The following is an 18,649-nucleotide window of genomic DNA, read 5'->3' on the forward strand; positions in this document are numbered from 1 at the left end:
AGGGGAGAGACATGACAAAAAGGATGCTTTATTTGTTTTTGCTTTCAAGTTTTAGAGAGACATCTGGAAAAGGGAAAAATTGGAAACGAGGACACAAGTTCCAAAGCTATTCTCATTAATTTAAGCATGAGGCAATGAAGGCTTAGACAAGGGAAAGGAATGGAAGGATGAATTCAAAAAATGTTTTGAAGAATGTATAGGACTAGTACAGTAACTATATATAATGGATGAAAGTAAAGGCAGTCAACAATAATTCTAAGAGTTTGAGCCTAAGGAGTTGAGTGCCATTGACAAAGACATAAAAAATTGGGATGAAAAGAGAGTTTGGGAGGGGTAGAAATGTGGATAAGCTAAATTTTGATGAAGAGACATCAAGAGTAAAAATATCTGGACAACTGAAGAAACATTCACCATAATGCTGCAAAGAGGTTAAGATTAGGATGCAGACTCTGTAGACATCCACATACTGGTGAGACCTAAAACCATGAAAACAAGATCAGCTCTCCAAAGGGGAAAGTACAAAGGGCTAAGATTCAAGGATTAAATCTGGGAAATGCTCACCATACTAAGTGGTAAGAAGAGGAATAAAAGCCAGGGAAGAACGCAGAAAAGCAAAGGGCAATTGACAGAAGTCAAAGAAAGTGTGCAAGCAAGAAAGAGTGGTGAACAGTATGAGATGCTACTGAAAGTGAGGCCTCAAAAGACCAGCTGGATTTACCAACACCTTTAAGATTACAGTTTTGATGTAGAAAAAAGATAGAATGCAGATGATTAAGGAATGACAGATTGGTGAAAAATAGCTAGGCTTTGTTTAAAATCGGATATTAGGAAAGAGAAGTTGGTGAGGGAGAAATAAAACATGACTGAGAAATTAAGACCAAGGGGGTGGTCCTTCAGGAGCCACTCAACAGGGTGAGCTGTGAGCAAGCTGGTTCTTCCTTGAAGCTTAGGAAAAATTATGAGGTAACAGAAGCAGGGACAGAGAGATGGTGAGGTGAAGAAGGTATACAAAGGAGTTCACACTAGATAACTTTCAACTCGTCTGTGTATTAGGAAATAACAGGAATGGTGGAGGGAGGGAGGTACTAAGGACTTGAAAAGAGGTCTGGACTACCTGCTATAAAGAAACTAAGAGATAAAAAGAACACTTTCATTTGCGAGCAACACGTCCAACCATCCACCCTCTTCATACAAAGGGTAGCTTCTAAATGAAAGGGAAAGTATACCTCAAATTCCTAAGAGCTCTGACTCCTTCCAGTCCAGAACTGTAACTAGCAATTTTGAACAAGCATTCAATCTAGTAGCTTCCGATTTTAATTTGTTATTCTTGCCAACTATGTATCAAATTCAGTTGTTTCTATGCAGGCAAAGAAGAGTAAGTGCTGTAAACACGCTCTAAATTTCATTACCTACCCTGTGCCAAAGCTGCAAATACTTAACCCCACTTACACTTGTGTCCCAAATCTCACTAACCAACAGGACAGTTGGACAGTGGCCTCCCAAATAAAGATTTCAGTGCTATAGAAACTAAGTGCTAATTCTCCAGAGAATTCTGAAACCTTTCCCCTAAAAGAATAAAGAGCGCCCTGGTTACTCGGGTTTACTCATCCAGTGGAGTGAAAGGAAAAAGAGGAGTCAACACGTCCAAAGTCTTGTTACACTCGCATCCTCCTAATGAACTTGTTATTTAGTACATAGAACTAAGTACAGTTTTCTGTGTGTGTCTCATCCATTTGCTAAACAAAGCTCCTGGAGGATAGCCACTGTACTTTATGTAGTGTTAGATTTCTCCACAAGGCCTAGCACAGAAGGAGTTTAATAAATATTTGTTATTTGATTTGTTATCACTCAGAGTAACTTCGCAAATGCTGCCAAATAGAGGGGTACAATCCTAATTCGATCCCCATTCTTATGCCTTATGTTCTGCCCAGGCTCCTTTCTGCATTTTGTCTGGCCACATGACATTCTCCCTACCCCCACTCTAAAACCTTCAGTTGCTGCCTATTATGCCTAGGATAAAATATAAATGCTGAGTCTGAGGTCTCAGAGGCTGCCCATTGCAATGAAAAGAGCACTGGATTTGGAGTCAGGGGATACCCAGCTCTGGCACTTAATATTTGTATGACCTTGGGCAACCTGGTGGGTCTCAGTTCCTCACCTCTAAATGAGGGGCTGGGACCAGCAGCTGGTAAGGTCCTCTCACGTCTCTAAATCCATGATCTTCATCCCCTACTTTTGCTCTCTGCATACTCTAGCTCCCAGTCAAATTCGACCTCTTGCTGCTTCCTGGACTCAACACTCCACCATCTGCTTCAATACAAGCCTGGAATACGTTCTCATCTTCAACTCTCCAAAGCTTGTCTGTCTTCAAGTCTTAGCTCAGATGTCACATCCCTCCCCTCTGTGAAGTCTCCCTGATCCTGAGGATTCTTGGGCTGGCTCCACACTCCAGTTACCTTGTGCTTATTTATCTGTGGACACATGGTGAAGGTCCTTTAGGACAAAGACCATCTTGTTTTTGTCTTTGTATCCTCAATACCTAACGTGGTTCTCATTCATTCATTTCAGTCATGACTGACTGACTCTTCATAATCCCATTTGGAGTTTTCCTGGCAAAGATACTATAGTGGTTTGCCATTTCCCTCTCCAGCTCATTTTACACATGAGGAACTGAGGCAAACAGGGTAAATGACTTGCCCAGGGTCACAGAGCTAGGAAGTGTCTGAGGCTGGATTTGAACTCAGGAAGATGAGTCTTCCTCACTCGAGGCCCAGCACTCTATCCACCGCACCAATTTCATTCCTACAGTGCGGGCATCCAGGAGACATTTACATCATTATCTCCTTGCAAAAGCCTCTTGGGAAAGTGCTCTGCTACTAACTACTTTTGTGAATTCTGAATTAAGTTATTTCCCTTCTCTTCTTTTAGTTTACTCATCTGTAAAGTGATGGGGTTGACCAGGCTGTTTTCTAAAGCCCTCAATTTTCTGCTACAACCTTATGACCCTCTGATTAATGGATGTAGCCTCCAAATATTCATAGATAAGCAGCAGTCTTAGACTCCAATGGAATAAAGGAATATGAGGAGCAATAAAGATTGCTCAGCCTTCACAAACATTACCTCTCATTGTCCTGAATTATACTAAGTACTATCTTCCCTACCATTAGGCAGCTAGGAGGTGCAGTGGAGTCAGGAAGATTCCAGTTCAAATCTGGCCTCAGACACTTATCAACTGTGTCATCCTGGGCAAGTCATTTAACCTCAGTTTGTCTCAGTTTCTCCAACTGCAAATTGATGATAATAATAGCACCTACTTGGGTGTTGGGAGGATCAATTGAGATAATTTTTGTAAAGTGCTTAGCATAGTCTCTTATTATCATCTTTTCCTTTCCTTATCATTCCATTGATAATAATAAATGGATAATCAAATGGATTTACTCTTAAGGAGTGGAAATAACAGAATTCAGGGCTATGAGCAGTCAAGATAGAATAATGCAGACACTTCAATTCTCAGAATATTACCCTAGTCACCCAACCTTTCCAAATTTAGTTAGGGATCAATGCACTCCAACAGTAACATACAAGGTAGTGTTTTCTTTCCTCACACAAGCAATAGATGCTCATGGTGGACTGGGTTGTCATGCCCAGGCAGCTTAGCAACAATGTCACTGAGATTCCTAAGAGCCCAGCCCCTACAACCTAGGTCTACCATAACGGACCCTGCATTAAACTCACAGAGAAATAATTTTTCTTGGCTGTGATGTTTGGATTGTTGTCACTCCAATCAAATGCCAATTCCTCCTCCTCCTTTTCATTCAGCCAGATCAGCTCAGTTGTAGCTCTGGAAACAAATTTATGCAAACTCTGGAGGTGTCTGAGCCGGAAGCTGGAGGTTTCCTGTACAAAGCAAAAGATGACATGTTAACATTACCTATTCATGTATTTGAAAAGGAATGAATTTACAACATCAATAGAAAAAGTGAATGATGAAATTAATTTGGCCCTGCTTCTCAATGATGAAGCCAGAAAATGACCACAGGAATTCAAGTTTGTTAGAAGGAAAATAATTGAATTCAGGGCTCACAAAGCAAGCCTCAGATCCCTACACAGGCCCAAATAAATGTGATCTTGTAGGAGTTCCCTGAACCAAGGATGAAGATAACAGCAAAAAATCTGTTATCAGTTGGCAAAAATGACAAAAGACATGAATAATCTAGGTTGGAGGGTTGTGGGAAGACAGGGACACTGGTACATTGATAATGGTTCTGTGAATCAATACAATCATTTTGAAAAGCATTTGGAATTATGCAAATAAAGTGATTAAAATGTTCATACCTTTTGACCCAGAGATACTCCAAGCTTATACCCCAAGGAGGTCACTGATAAGAATAGAGTACCTATACACAACAAAATACTTATAACAGCATTTTTGGGGGTAGTAAAGAATTGGAAACAAAGTAGATGTCCACTGATCGGGGCTTGTCTAAACAAACTGTGGTAAATGAATGTAATGATATATCATTATTCTGCTATGAGGCATGAAAAATGGAAAGATTTATACAATCTCACGAAAAGTGAAGAGTCAAGAAAATGACATTCACAATGACGATAACAATGTAAATGCAAAGAACAAACACAAATCAATCAAAAACGAATGCTGAAAAATTACAAAGAACAACTATGATCCTAAAAGAGATATGAGAAGACATGCTCACTTCAATTTCTTTGCAGAGGTAGAAGGTCCACAAGTCATTCAATCAACAAATCAGTCCAAAAAATTTTATTAAGCACCTACTATGTGCCAGTGCTTACACTGGGGATACAAAGAAAGGCAAAAGATGTTCTCATGGACCTTACAGTTTAATAAGGGAGACAACATGTAAACAACCATGTACAAACAAGACATATACAGATAAATGTGAGAAAATCAACAGAGAGGAAGCCCAAGCAATAAAGGAAATTGGGAGAGACTTCTTTGCAGAAAGTTTATCTGAGACTTGAAAGAAGTCAAGGAGGCTAGAAGACAGATGAGGAGGAAGAACACAGAAATAGAGAGAGACTTGAGGTAGAGAGATTAACCAGAAGGCATGGCAATGTCAGAGGACAGAAGGAAGCACATACAAGAGAAGTCAAAAGGTAAAATCAACAGGACTTGGCAATTGACTGGATTGGAAGCGGGGGGGGGGGGGGGGTGGGATGAGAGAGAGTGAAGAGTGAAGGATGACATCTAAGTTGCAAGCTCAGGTGTCTAAGAAGGTGGTAAGGAAGACAAGAGAGTTTGCAGGAGGGGGAAGGGAGAGTTCAGTTTGAAACATGCTCAGTTTAAGATGTCTATAGGATGACTAGTCTGAGATGTTCAATAGGCAGTTGAAAATGAAAGTCTGGAGGTTACGAAAGAAAAAGGAAGGAAACAAGCATTTATTAAGTGCCTGCTATGTACCAAGCACTATGCTAAGCATTTTACAAATATCTCATTTGATCCACCCAACAACCCTACCATGTAGGTGCTGTTATTATCCCCATTTTACAGTGGAGGAAATTGAGGCAGACTGTGGTTAAGTGAATAGCCTAGGGTCACATAACTAGTGAGGGTCTGAGTCTGGAATTGAATTCATGTCTTCCTGACTCTAGGCCCAACACTCTATCACCTACAGAGAGGTTAAAGTTGAATAAGTAGATTAGAGAATCATTAGCACAAAGATTAAAATTGAATCCCTGGGATTAATGAGATCACCAAGAGCAATGGTATAGAGGGAGAAGAGAAGGTCCAGAATAGAGCCTTGGGGGTCACTCATGGTTATTAAACATAACCTACATGAAAATCCAACAAAGAAGACTGAGGAGGAGTCATAAGGTAGGAGAAGAACCAGGATAAGGTAGTGTTATGGAAACCTATAGAGTTGAGTATTAAGGAAAAAGTATGATTGACAGTGTCAAAGGCTGGAGAGAGGTCAAGAAAGATGAGAATTAAGAGAAGGTCATTAGATTTGGCAATTAAGAGATCACTGGTAACTTTATAAACATCAATTTCAGTTGAATTATGAGGTCAATAATGAGAATGAAAGCCAGATTTCAGAGAATGAGAAGGAAAAATGGAGGCATTGACTAGAGATGGCCTTTTGAAGACATTTATCCAAAAAAGGGATGAGAAATGTGGGACAGTAGCGAATGGGAATGAATGAATCAAGTAAGGATTTTGTGAGGATGGGGGAAATACAGGCACGTTTTGGGGCAGAAGGGAAGCAGCCAGTAGACAGAGAGAGATTGAAGATAAGTAACAGTGGGGAAGACAGAGGGGGCAATCGGTTGTAAGAGATTGGAAGAAATGGAACCACTTGTGCACGTAGAGGGGTTAGCCTTGGCAAGGAGATAGGGGTGAGATCTTTATGTGAGATAGGGGTGAAGGAAGAGATACTTGCAGAAGGCATCTAAGTGATATGAGATCATGAGGAGGGAAGAATAGTGAGCTCCTGTTGAATTTCCTCAGTATTTTCAGTGGAATTTGAAGTAAGATTCTTAGTTGAGAGAGCAAAGAGAGGGCAAGCTACAGAAAATTTGAAAAGAGATGAAAAGATTTGGGATAGTGAGTCAAGTAAAAAAATATTAAAGAAGTGCCTTGCTATAATGAGAATCCAACTGAGATTATGTAACAAGTCTGTAATGGACCCAGGTAGCATGTTTTCATGATTTCTCTAGCTTCATTCAGCAACACGTGTTTAGGACTAAGGCAGTAGAGAGTAGGAGTAATTCAAAGCTGAGGTTTAGAAAGGAAAGATTGATGACAAAATAATGAGGCGAGGGACTTGGGAGAAGAAGTGATTGTAGTGAACTGGATTACCAAAGGGTCAAGTTGGGAAAGGGGGGTGTGGGGGAGAAGAAACCAATGCAGGGGTGACAGCCTGGGAAAGAACTGCAGGGATAAAGGCTGAAGGTTGTGGTCTGGGACTGCAAGGCAGAGGGAGAGAAGGAATGACTACAGATTTTGATCAGAGAATTTCAAAAGTTCATGAATGTGGAAGGGGTGCATTTTGATGGCAAGATCCATTTCTTTTGTGTAACTGAGGAGGGGTGGGGAAATAAGTCATGAGAAATGAGTAAATTGGGAACTGAGAGGTTAGGGTGTTTGAGAGGGCATCAACATGTATGTTGAAGTCTTCTAATATGAAGGCAGAAATTGCAAAGGAAAGACTAGGAGCCAGATATAGAACTGACTGAGGGAAAAAGAGGCATGTCCTGGAGGTCATTAGTCAAGAACCAGCAGAATTTTGATTGGGTGGTATATGTGGACTCAGTAAACAAAGGAGAAGGATTACTGAGTGATGCTGGTAGAGAGAGAGCTTGGAAATGGCAATGGGAATAAGGGATAGTCCAACTCTCCTACTCTGACCAAAGGGAAAATGGGGAAAAGTGCAACCAGTGCTAAAAAAGAAAGCCAGGGAGGCTGTGTTATCAAGACATTCCAGAGGACATAGTAGAAGGGGTAAATAACTTTAAAATAGATATTGGGAGACTTACGTTGAGGGGGATAGAGATAAAGGAATGGGTAGCTGGGGACAGTTTGAACAATGACAACTAAGGGATCAGAATTACTGGGTTAGATCAGTGTGGTATATTGCATTTATTTTCAAACCTTTTTTCCTCTTCCACTCTTTCTTTAAAAAAATATTATTTGTTATATGAGATGGTGATCTGGGAGGGGAAAGGAGGGATACTGGGGAAAATTCTAGTGATACAAAAAACAAAAAAATTTTAAAAACCTATTTTTAAAACAGTCTACCATCTTCCCAAGGTACATATCTGAGATATTCATGAAGAACTTCCCTGGACTTGTGAAACCCAATAATTACAACTCACTTCTGATGACTCATCTGTAAACAAATGATACTATTAGAAGAAACCTAGAAAATATAGCTAAGATTTATGAAGTCTTAGGCAAGAAACTGATAATCATCAGGGTGTAAAGGTAATAGTTTCACCACTGCTACCCATAAAAAGTAATGGCATCTGAAAAGAAGTATATTTGGGAAATGAACAGCTGGTTAAGAAGATGGTGTCTGAAAATAAGATTTGAATTCTGGAATATAACTGAAAATATTGTAACGATGAATTCTTGGTCCAGGATAGTGCAAACCTAATAAGGTAAAGATGTGTTAGTCTGAAGACTTATAATTCTAATCAAGATGAATTTAAATAAAAAAGCAAGAGAATGGGGAAAAAAAACAACTTCTTGTGTATACCTACTGAGAGAGCAATTATGGAGAGCAGCTTCGGTACGGAAAGAAGTTCAGGGTCTCATAGACACGATGTGTCAGAGAGGGGACCTGAACTCCCGTCTTCCTAGCTTCAAGGCCTGCTCTCTCTTCTCTATGCCATCCTGCCTCTTGCTAAGATATGAAATAGTTAACAGCTCTCCCTGATAATGTCGTCTTTCAAAAGCAGAAGCCACCGTGAGAGGAACTGCTATTCTGAATCCGATTCTGACCAACAGGGAAGAGCTGGTTTCTGCAGTAGACATGATGGGGAGGTTTGGGGGAAGTGACTGTCTCATTACAGAATTCATGACAGGACAGGAGAGGATCATTTGGCAGGGGCTCTTGGGAAAAGATTTCAAAAGCTGAGCAAAGGGACAGACAATGTTTCATGAACTGACATCATATAGGAAAATTAGCCCAGAAGGAATGAGCTCTCAAGTATGAAATTCTTAAGACACAAAGAAAAACAATTCTGACATGGAGGGAAGGGCTAAGCTCTCCAAAGAGACATTGCTGGCTGTCCAAAGAACTCATCAATTGACTTAGATTTTAAAGAGATACATATAGGAGATAGAAACAAGAATGAGAAAGAGACTAAAGGCAAAAGTATGGAATGATTCTGTAGTATTAGGAACTTCCCAAGCGTTTCAGTATAGCTGGCCCGAAAATTCTGGGGCATTTTGTCCCAATGAGAATGAAAAGAAACAAAAACATTTTAGAAAATAGATTTAGTTTCCTGAGATATTACAACCAGTCTAAGATTTCTCTCTCACATTCCTATGCAAAATCCTTAAGAATCTACAATGGTGATCAGTTCACTCACTCAGGGGCACAAGGCCCACAATGGTACTTAAGAGCAGACCCATTCAAAGTACCACTGGTCAAGTGAGATGACAGGACTCAACATAACACATAAGCCAGATCTACAACATGGAACCATCACTAATTGGGCAAAACAATGATCATGAAGAAGGGAGAAGGAAGAACTACTCAGTTCATAGCTTCTGTTTCCTATGACCAGGAGAATAAGCTTTGGAGTAGAAAAGATAGAAGTAAAATGCCTGAAAGAGAATTAAAAGTGCAAGATAAATAAGGAAAATAAGCTCATCAAAAGCCCATGATGGCTTACAGTCACTAGGTTCAGACAAACGATATCCCAAGGCACTGAAAGAACAAGTAGATTTGATGAGTTGGTGAACTTGCTGAAAAAAGAGAAGGGATCACAAGGAAGCAGCATGGCTTCATCAGCAAGAGGATGTTTTGGCCTAATCTCATTTTCCTTTCTACCAAGACACCAGCTTGATGGATCAAGAAGGCTGCAAATACAGTTTATGCTAGAAGTCTGAACTCTATCACCTCCTGGGGGGTCTGCTGTGCTGACTAGCATGTGCTTGTTAGCTATCATCAGCTGTGTTGCAGGGTGAATTTGGTGTACGCTTTTAGGTCAGCCCTCCTTATGCTTCACTTCCCAGTCATCTCTGGTGGTCTGAATACTCTAATACTCTTCCCTCTGTTTCCTCACCCGCTACCTTTCAGTTTTGAAACCACGACCAAATCAATTCTTCCATGGATCCTGAAAGGGGTCTATCAGATGACTCCCCTGCAGACCATCCACCAACCCTATAACTTTCTGAACCTATATTTCCCTCCCAGAGCACCACTCCCTGAATGTTTTATCTTCCCCATATGTCAGCTCCTTCAGGGCAATGACCACCTTTTGTTTTTTATTTGTATCTCCAGGCTTAACAGAATTCTAGGCACAAAGTGAGTTTTTAATAAATGCCTTTTTATTCATTCAGGCAAAGAATCTAATAAAAAGTCTCTCATGCCATTTTTAAGAACACAATGGAAAAATGTGTACAAGATAATCTGTTAGGAGAATTCATAATGGGTTGAATGACTGGACCCAAACAATAGTCATTAATGGATCCATCTCAGTTTTGAGGAAGGGTCATTGGTGGGCAGGCCCAAAGACTTTTTCTTGGCCCTGTGCTAAATTAATATTTATCCATGATCCTATGAATCCCAGCTCTGACATTGACATAGCTATGTGACCTTACACAAGTCACTTTGTCAGTATTTCAGTATTCTCATTTGTAAAATGGCTGTATAGTCTCAAAGATCCGCCCCACCTCTAATATCATGTATTTGTGTGTGCAAGTGAATATAATGGATCAAACTTTCAGCTTTCTCAGTCAGTCATGGAACCCAGCTGGTGATAGAGCACTGGAAGCTCCCATCAAGAGCACAAGAAAGATCCAGTCACCACTCACCATCAATTTACAGTACTGTGTCTCTAGCTTCCCAAGTGTTTCAGTATAGCTGGCCCGAAAATTCTGGGACATTTTGCCCTAATGAGAATGAAAAGAAACAAAAACATTTTAGAAAATGGATTTAGTTTCCTGAGATATTACAAATCTAAGATTTCTCTCTCAAATTCCTATGCAAAATCCTTAAGAATCTACAATGGTGATCAGTTCAGGGGGACAAGGTCCATAATGGCACTTAAGAGTAGGCCCATTCAAAGTACCACTGGTCAATGTGAGATGACAGGACTCAACATAATACACAAGCCAGATCTACAACACAGAACCATCACTATTTGGGCAATAATTCAGTAAAGTATAAGAGGATAGATCCCACTCTCAAACAGCAACACTGGGAAGGTTCCAAAAGAACCCCAGGAATGGTGCTTCTCAATCCCAATTGTCTTACTGCATCATCTCTTCAAAAATATGTATGCTTTGAACTATTATCTCTCTGTTCTAGCGTATGCTAAGGATGCTGCTTACCTCATACATCCGAGCCTCTTTGACACTTGAGCCCACTTCTTCTACACTGGTATGGATGTGCTGCTGAGTCTCAAGCTGCAGCTCCACACTGGGTAGGTCGCTGCCCCATTCAGCTCGCTCCAGTTTCATCTGGAAAAGCAAACATGACACCAATTGCAACTTCAAGAGACTAGAAGAAAATTATACTACCTTTCTTTCAGCAGAGGGGTACATTAACGGAGTAGAGGTTCAGAACAGGCATACACTGCCAAACATAACTAATGTGGAAACTGTGTTGCTTAAATGTGTGCTTTTTTGTTATAAAGGAAGGTTTTCTTAGGGGTGGGGATGGGATATGACCTTTATAAAAAAGAATATCAATGAAACATTTATTAAACAAGGGTTTTGTTTTTGTTTTTCAAAGAATCATAAAGATCAGTTTTAAAGATCAGTTAGTAAACACAGGCTGGGCACAAAAGAATAAGGATGCAGATGGACACATGGAGGCACTGGGGACATCTTAGACAATACAGCTGAACTCCTTGCCTCGATCTAGAACAGTTCCTAATTTGAAGATCCAACTCCTAAACTTGCCTATTTTGTTGTGGCAACATGAGAAGTGGATTATACAGCCTAGAAAGTAGCTGTCACTCAGCTTATACGACTCAGCATTTCACTTGGGACATCTCCTTTTATTGGGTCCTGCTCTGTGATGCACAACCTATAAACTCCAGTGCAGACAGTGCATACATATAAAGAGAATATTTACAATGATCCCACCTCCCCCAGAGCACCAAGGATCCAACTGAAATGAAATAATCTTTGATAGAAATGGCTTGTCCTTGGAGATTCTGATACATTGGCATGTGAATGTCCTCCAATGGGGGTGAGAATGCTCAGCAAAAACACAGCACCAGGGTCAGGGAAGCAATATCAAAAAATTCAAATTATGGTGTTAAATTCAACATTGAAATTCATGAACCAGTCCCAATTCTCAATGAAAAAACCTGAAAGGATTTTTTAGAAAGAAGTTAATTGACTCAAATACTTCACCTTCTTCCAAAGGTGTCCATTTGGAGCATAACTATTCAATTTGAATAACTATTCAAAGGGAATTAAACTCCCAAAAGCCTATACTGACCTGTACTGGGAAGCAGCTATAAGTTGATGCAAGCCTTCTATCCATCAAGGATTGATTTAGAAAAGCTGGAAAGGGGAAGGAAAGTACTTCCCAGACAATATGTGGCTCTCAGAAGTAAAGAAACATTTAAGAATACACACAACTGAGTCACAGGTCTGATGACCTCAGAGAAATTGCAGGATTTTACCAACAGCTAGTCTAACTCATTGCTATCTGTCGTATACACCTACCTGCATCTCTTCTACCCAGGAAAGCAGTTCATAAACAAATCGGAGACTCCCTTCATCTTCAGAGGAAGAGATAGACACCAGTTCAGCACGAGTCATGGGTTTTCGGAACCAAGAGGTAGAAGAAGAATGTGTGCCCTTAGTCAAAGGGTCTGTCTTTAGGCGAGTAGTAGTTAAAGTAGAGGGCTGAACAAATTCAAGTGTATTAAAATGTCCTTTCCGGTAAAGATTTGTGCACTCTAGCCGCAAGGTGACCAGTTCATCCTGGAGACGCATAATCCTGGAGTGAAAAGAGAGGAATAAATGAAAAAAGTGTTTAATGGTCAACTCAGGTAAGAAGAGTAATACTAAAATTTTCAATACAACCTTGCTTTTTTCTAGTAATTTCTACCTTATTCAACTTATTGGGATATTATGAGAACAAAAAGATCAATTATTGTTAAGTCGTTTTGCAGTCACGTTTGACTCTCTGTGACTCCATTTGGGGTTTTCTAGGTGAAGACACTGGATTAGTTTGCCATTTTCTTCTCCAGTTCATTTTACAGATGAGAACTGCATAGAGTTCCACAGCTAGTAAGCATCTGAGGCTGGACCTCAAGAAGATGAGACTTCCTGACTCTAGGCCCAGCACTCTATCCACTGTACCACCTAGAGGTCAACAATCAACTAAATGGTAAACTCCTTGGTGGTAGGAATTTTGTATTTCTATATTCTGACAAAAGTCTTGCATACTGCACGCATTTAATACTTTTTCATAGAACTCTGAATTATGTTAATTGCAAAAAATGAAAGTGTTTTAGAAAATAACTATAAAATTGTAAGGTGGTGATATTAATAATCTTCATTTAGTTTAGAGTTGACTTGACAGCATAAACCAAAAATATGCTGAAAGGAAATCAAATCAACGTTGACCTATCTATGGAGACAGTAGTATCAGAGTTCTAGTCCTGAACTCTACTAATAGTTCAGTGAATGATCCTGAGCAAGGCCCTTCCCTCTGGGTCTCAAGTTTCCCCAGGAGTAAAAAGAGGGGGTTGGACTAGATGATCTCTAATATCCCTTCAAGTTCCAAATCGTAGAATACTCCAAATGTAATTCAGTATGTATCCCAGACAGGAGGAACAGGGTTTCCTGCTCATCAGGCCCCATACCTCCATGCCTGCCTTGTGCCTCTGCTATACAAATATACATGTATGCATGTGTCTATGTATGTATATATGTATGTATGTGCATGTATGAATGTGTGTATATATAAATGTGTGTATATATTTTGCTGCTTAATTTTTATTTTTTAGAAGAAAAAAAAAACAAAACATTTTTTTAACCGCACTTTAAAAGTGAAAGGAGAAACCCAAAGGTCTGTCTCATTTCAGGATTCTTGGGCCAAGCTCTGTTGCTCAGTTTCCCAGTGAATAAGCCCAAGGCAATAATTGGAGGGTAACACCATAAGGTATTCTATGTATGTACACATACACACATACACAACTAGGGTTCTGTCCTTGGCCCTTTCATCTCTTTTCTCAATCTTCTTTTCCTTGGGGATCTTATCAGTTTTCATGGATTCGACTATTATCTCTACACATTTAATTCTAAGAGCCACATATCTAGCCTGACAAAATGATATTCTGAAAGCACAAGTCAGTTCCTTGCTCTTTGCCTCAGTGACTCACTGCTGCCTCTAGGATAAATATAAACTCTTCTATTTGGTATTTAAGCCCATGACAATCGGACTCCAGAGTATCTTTACAGACTGACTATCGATGATTGCTATCATTTCAGTCAAACAAGACTACCTGCTGTTCCCTTTCCATGGCCTTCCATCTCCCTCTCTGTGTCTTTGCTCAGGCTGTACCCAACGCCATGACTGCTCTCTTTCCCCACCTTTGCCTTGTGAAATTCCAGGCTCTTTCAAATCCAGCTCAACTGCCATCTCGATGACTTTCCCAGTTATTAGTGCTCCTCTCCCTGCCAAATTATTCCTTATCTATTTTATACCTCTCTTACATTTATTTATCTACACTCATGTTGATTCTCCTCAGTTTCTTAAAGGGACAGTTTCATTTCCATCTTTATATTCCCAGGATCTAGCATATAGCAGATACACAGTAAGCGTTTACTTAGTGACTTTTCATTTCTCACCTAAAAGCCAGCTCTTCTAGTTGGTAGTAGTTCTCATCTCGGAGGATCTGGAGGTCCACCTGCAGTTGTCTGATGAGTCCTTCACACTCTTGAAGGTACATGATGACATCTGACTCATACTGCACTGGCTGCCCTGATTCCAGGTGAGCAGCATCCTAAGGCAGAAAGGAAGAAGGAAAAAGCCATGACAGTTACTCTAGACATCAGAATGACCCATTTTTTGCCTCTTAAAGCTGAAAGCAAGAGACACCAGAAATGACAGCAGAGGGAGGCAGGAGTGGGACACTGGTCCAAAACTTACTGCCTGTAGCGTGTTCCTTGCTAGTGTCAGTTTTTCTTCGCAGCTCAAAGCACCATTCTGGATTTTGTTGGCAATTTGTAGCAGCAATTCCAGCCTAAAACAAGATACAAACGTACTGATTTCATTTCTATGACCTAGGTTGCCAAGAAAGAAAACGTCAAATCACCTTTGGCTATGGAACCAACCTTTCTACTGCTGGCCGCAGTAACTTCTCTCGCTCTAGCATCTCAATGATTAGCTTTCCCCACTCTTCCTCCACATCATTAGGATGATAGCCTTGAGGCAGCTTAATGCGACCAAATTCAATCCACACCTAGAGACAAAGTCAAAGAAGAATATAAGAATAATAAGAAAAACTCACATTTACATAAACATGTTAAGGTTTGCAAATTGTTTATGTATCTTAACATATATTCTTATGTATCTTCTGTAATTTAACATCCATTATATCACAGGAAACCTGCCACAACACAATGAGGTAGGTACAAAAGGTAAGTATCATCCCCATTTTACAGAATAGAAAATTGAGGGTGAGAGAGGTTAGTTAAGTGACTTGACCAGAATCACCAAGCAAATAAGGGTCGAGGCAGAATTCCAACCCTGATTACTCTTGACCCCAAGGGCAGCACTTTATTCACTCAACTTCACTGTCTTTCAGCCCCCATGTGACAGCACAGGAAGACCTCTCTTATCTATAAATACCGTGCTCATTTTGTACTGCTACCAACTAGGCTTCTCTGAGATGGCCCAACCAAGGCAAGACTTCATTTTTTCTTGTCTTAGCCCATTCATTCTACAATTCTGGCTACTCTGAACAGATGAAGTTAAAACCACATATGCAGTCAAGATTTCACCTTATTTTGGTCAGCTTTAAGATGCAATTTTGCAAAGTACATTTCTTCTAAAAGCAGGGACAAATGTAATTTATCAGAGCTAAAATTATTTTCATATTCTTTTCGGTTTCTTCACACCTCATTTTCTAAAGAGGGTTCTGAGTAGTCTACTAGAGTGGAAAGGTCACTGAGTTTGTAGTTAAAAGTCCTGGGTTCAAATACTGGTTTTTGCAACTTATCACTTGTGTGGACTCTGGCAGGCCATTTTATAAACCCCAGTATCCTTCTCTATAAAACAGAAAGTTGCAGTAGATTATCTTTAAGATCCTGCCCATCTATACATGCTTATGCATCCCTATTCCAATTTTCAAAATCCAAAATGTCAATGAAAACCCTTTCTCTCCACTTCTAGGGAAAGGATTAACTCAGAAGGGCAGAGATCCCCATCCATAAGTTTCAAGACTTGGAACTTCTTTATTCTTGTCCCCCAGGTTCAAAAATCTTGTGTAATCCTTGACTCCTCTCTTTTCACTCATCCCCAAATCCAATCAATAACCAAATCTCATAATTCTCTTCTCATAATTCAATTCTCTATATAGGTCTCCTTTTCTCCACTCACACTCCATTTCAATTTAGGCCTTCACCACTTCTTGCCTAGACCACTGCAATAGCCTTCTAACTGGAGTCTCCACATACTTTAATCCATCCTCCATTCACCTATCAAAGTGGTTGTCCTAAAGCACAGGTCTGACTGCTTCACTTCTTCCTCTTCCCTCCCCCTCCCACTCAATAAACTCTAGTGGATCTCTAATATCCCTAGGATGAAATAAAGTCCTTTGTTTGGCATTAAAAGCTCTTCACCAGCTGGTCCCTTCCTACCTGTCTAATCTGCTTACGTTCCATTCGCCTCCATACGTTCCATGATCCAACCACATTGACCTATTTGTTGTTTCTTGCACATGGCGCTCCATCTCTCGTCTCTGTGGCTCCATCCAATACTATGTTCTCCCTCTAGCCCTCTGACTCTCAGAATTCCCAGATTCCTTTATGAAGGAAGAAGTACCACATCCTCCAGGAGGCCTTTTTTGGTCCCTTCTCAGCTACTAGTGCCATACTCTCTAAGGCTACCTTCCATCTACTCAGACAGTTTGCATCTTGATTATTTTGAGATACATACAGATAGGTTCCAAGCTGAATTGATTCAGAATTGCTCTGAAAAACTCTGTGAAAAAGGGTGATTTCAGCCCTGTGGCTTTATTCTAGATAGGATTGCAAACAGACTTTTAATCAATCAACAAATCAATATTAAGTACTTACTGCAAGCCAGACATGTACTAAGCCCTGGAACTACAAAGAAAACACAAAAACAGTTCCTGCCCTCTCTCAAGAAGTTTACATTCTAATGAGACACTATTTATATAAAGCTCTATATCTTGGAGTAGATGGCATCTTTCATATATATATTTTATATAAATAACATCCATAAATATAGATATATCTATATAGATTGGTTCAGTCATTTCAGTCGTGTCGACTTTTTACAATCCCACTTGGGGTTTTCCTGGCAAAGATACTGGAGTGGTTTGCCATTTCCTTCTCCAGCTCATTTCACAGATGAGGAAACTGAGGCCAACCGAGTTAAGTGACTTGTCCAGCGCCCCATAGTTAATAAGTGTCTGAGGCCAGATTTGAACTTGGGCCTTCCTGACTACTGGCCCAGTGCTCTACGCCACCTAGCTGCCATCTATATGGTATAGATATCTATATCAGAAAATATAGATATTAACAGTATAAATATATCTATGTATCTCAGAATAGACAGCATCTCTCATTAGAATGTAATTCTAATCTTGAGGGTATTTTCTTTATATCTCCAGAGCCTGGCATATGTCTAGCACCCAGTAAGCACTTAATAAATGACTACTGATTTATTGATTGATTAAAAGTCCATTTGTGAGTCCTATCTAGAATAAAGTCACAGAGTTGAAATCACTCTTTTTCACAGAGTTCTTCAGAACAATTCTGAGCCAGATCTGCTCTCTGAGGGCAGACAACATTAGATAAATAAATGCTATGCTGGGAAGAGAAGACAGGAAAAATCTGGCTATAAAAGAGGCAATAATAGCATAGTCACAGACCTCAGCAGAGGAGTAAGCTTCCTTACCTCTAATAGTTTGTACAATTCCTCAATTCTTCCTTTTTCTCTTTCCTTGGCCAGAATTTCAGTTTCTTTAAAGTGTATGTACTGGTTATAAAGTGCCTAAAATAGGACACAAAATAATTTGAGACCTAGACTTTTGCTTCAGCTTACCCAGAAGTCAGCACTGGGACTGCCCCAAGTGTTACCTTTAACTCAACAGGGTTCTGGGGGAATGATTTATCCGACATCAGCATAGTGTGTTGTTTGATCCAGGGAATGAGGGAGTCTACACGGTTCTGGTATTCTTGCCACCTGGAATCCACCTCCTATTGACAGGAAACAACCACCAGGTAAGCCTATCAATAGCAGTACTCCAAAAACCCCTGAGACAAGTCTCTCAGTAACATCCCCTGCTCCACCACCAGGTAATGTTGTTTATTCTCTGATTTCGGTGATTCCATGGTGGCACCAACTGTTAACTTTGAGAGGTTCACAATTGGAATCTGTGGTGGCCCAGGTGCCCCAACTGGGACTCAGCTGCTCAGGCCCATAGAACAGATGATCTTCCAACTTTAAATCCCATGATCACAAAAAGCCCATGGCGTGTCTGAGCAAGTAGGCATTTGAAACAAAAACAAAATCACAGCCTCAGCTCAAGCCAGAGCTAACAAATACCAGTGAAATGGGTGTAGAGAAATGTTCTAGGTTCTTAGCACTGCCCAACATGGACAGGACGCTGCCAATACAAACTGTGCTTCTAACAATGCCAATGGATGAGGCTGAAGACGATGGCATTAATCTCTCAAATCTGTAACATGGAGCCTCTCCTCATAGAGCACATCCAA

The 18,649-nt window shown here is 40.2% G+C and overlaps 1 protein-coding gene across 11 annotated transcripts in view; it reads right to left on the minus strand.

Moving 5' to 3' along the window:
• MACF1 (microtubule-actin crosslinking factor 1) overlaps positions 1-18,649 on the minus strand; it is a 375,956-nt gene that overhangs the window by 192,240 nt on the left and 165,067 nt on the right. For all 11 annotated transcript variants that reach the window (XM_027864644.1, XM_027864643.1, XM_027864645.1 and 8 more), the window contains exons 9-17: positions 18,011-18,130; positions 17,829-17,924; positions 15,017-15,144; positions 14,832-14,925; positions 14,531-14,685; positions 12,395-12,671; positions 11,045-11,173; positions 10,526-10,603; positions 3,736-3,897 (exon numbers count right to left, since the gene is read on the minus strand). In XM_027864644.1, the coding sequence (XP_027720445.1) occupies positions 3,736-3,897; positions 10,526-10,603; positions 11,045-11,173; positions 12,395-12,671; positions 14,531-14,685; positions 14,832-14,925; positions 15,017-15,144; positions 17,829-17,924; positions 18,011-18,130 (1,239 nt within the window). The remainder of the gene's footprint in view (positions 1-3,735; positions 3,898-10,525; positions 10,604-11,044; positions 11,174-12,394; positions 12,672-14,530; positions 14,686-14,831; positions 14,926-15,016; positions 15,145-17,828; positions 17,925-18,010; positions 18,131-18,649) is intronic.

The sequence above is a fragment of the Vombatus ursinus genome, unplaced genomic scaffold (assembly GCF_900497805.2).
Source record: "Vombatus ursinus unplaced genomic scaffold, bare-nosed wombat genome assembly UNPS02014775.1, whole genome shotgun sequence".
In the NCBI taxonomy this organism is placed as follows: domain Eukaryota; kingdom Metazoa; phylum Chordata; class Mammalia; order Diprotodontia; family Vombatidae; genus Vombatus; species Vombatus ursinus.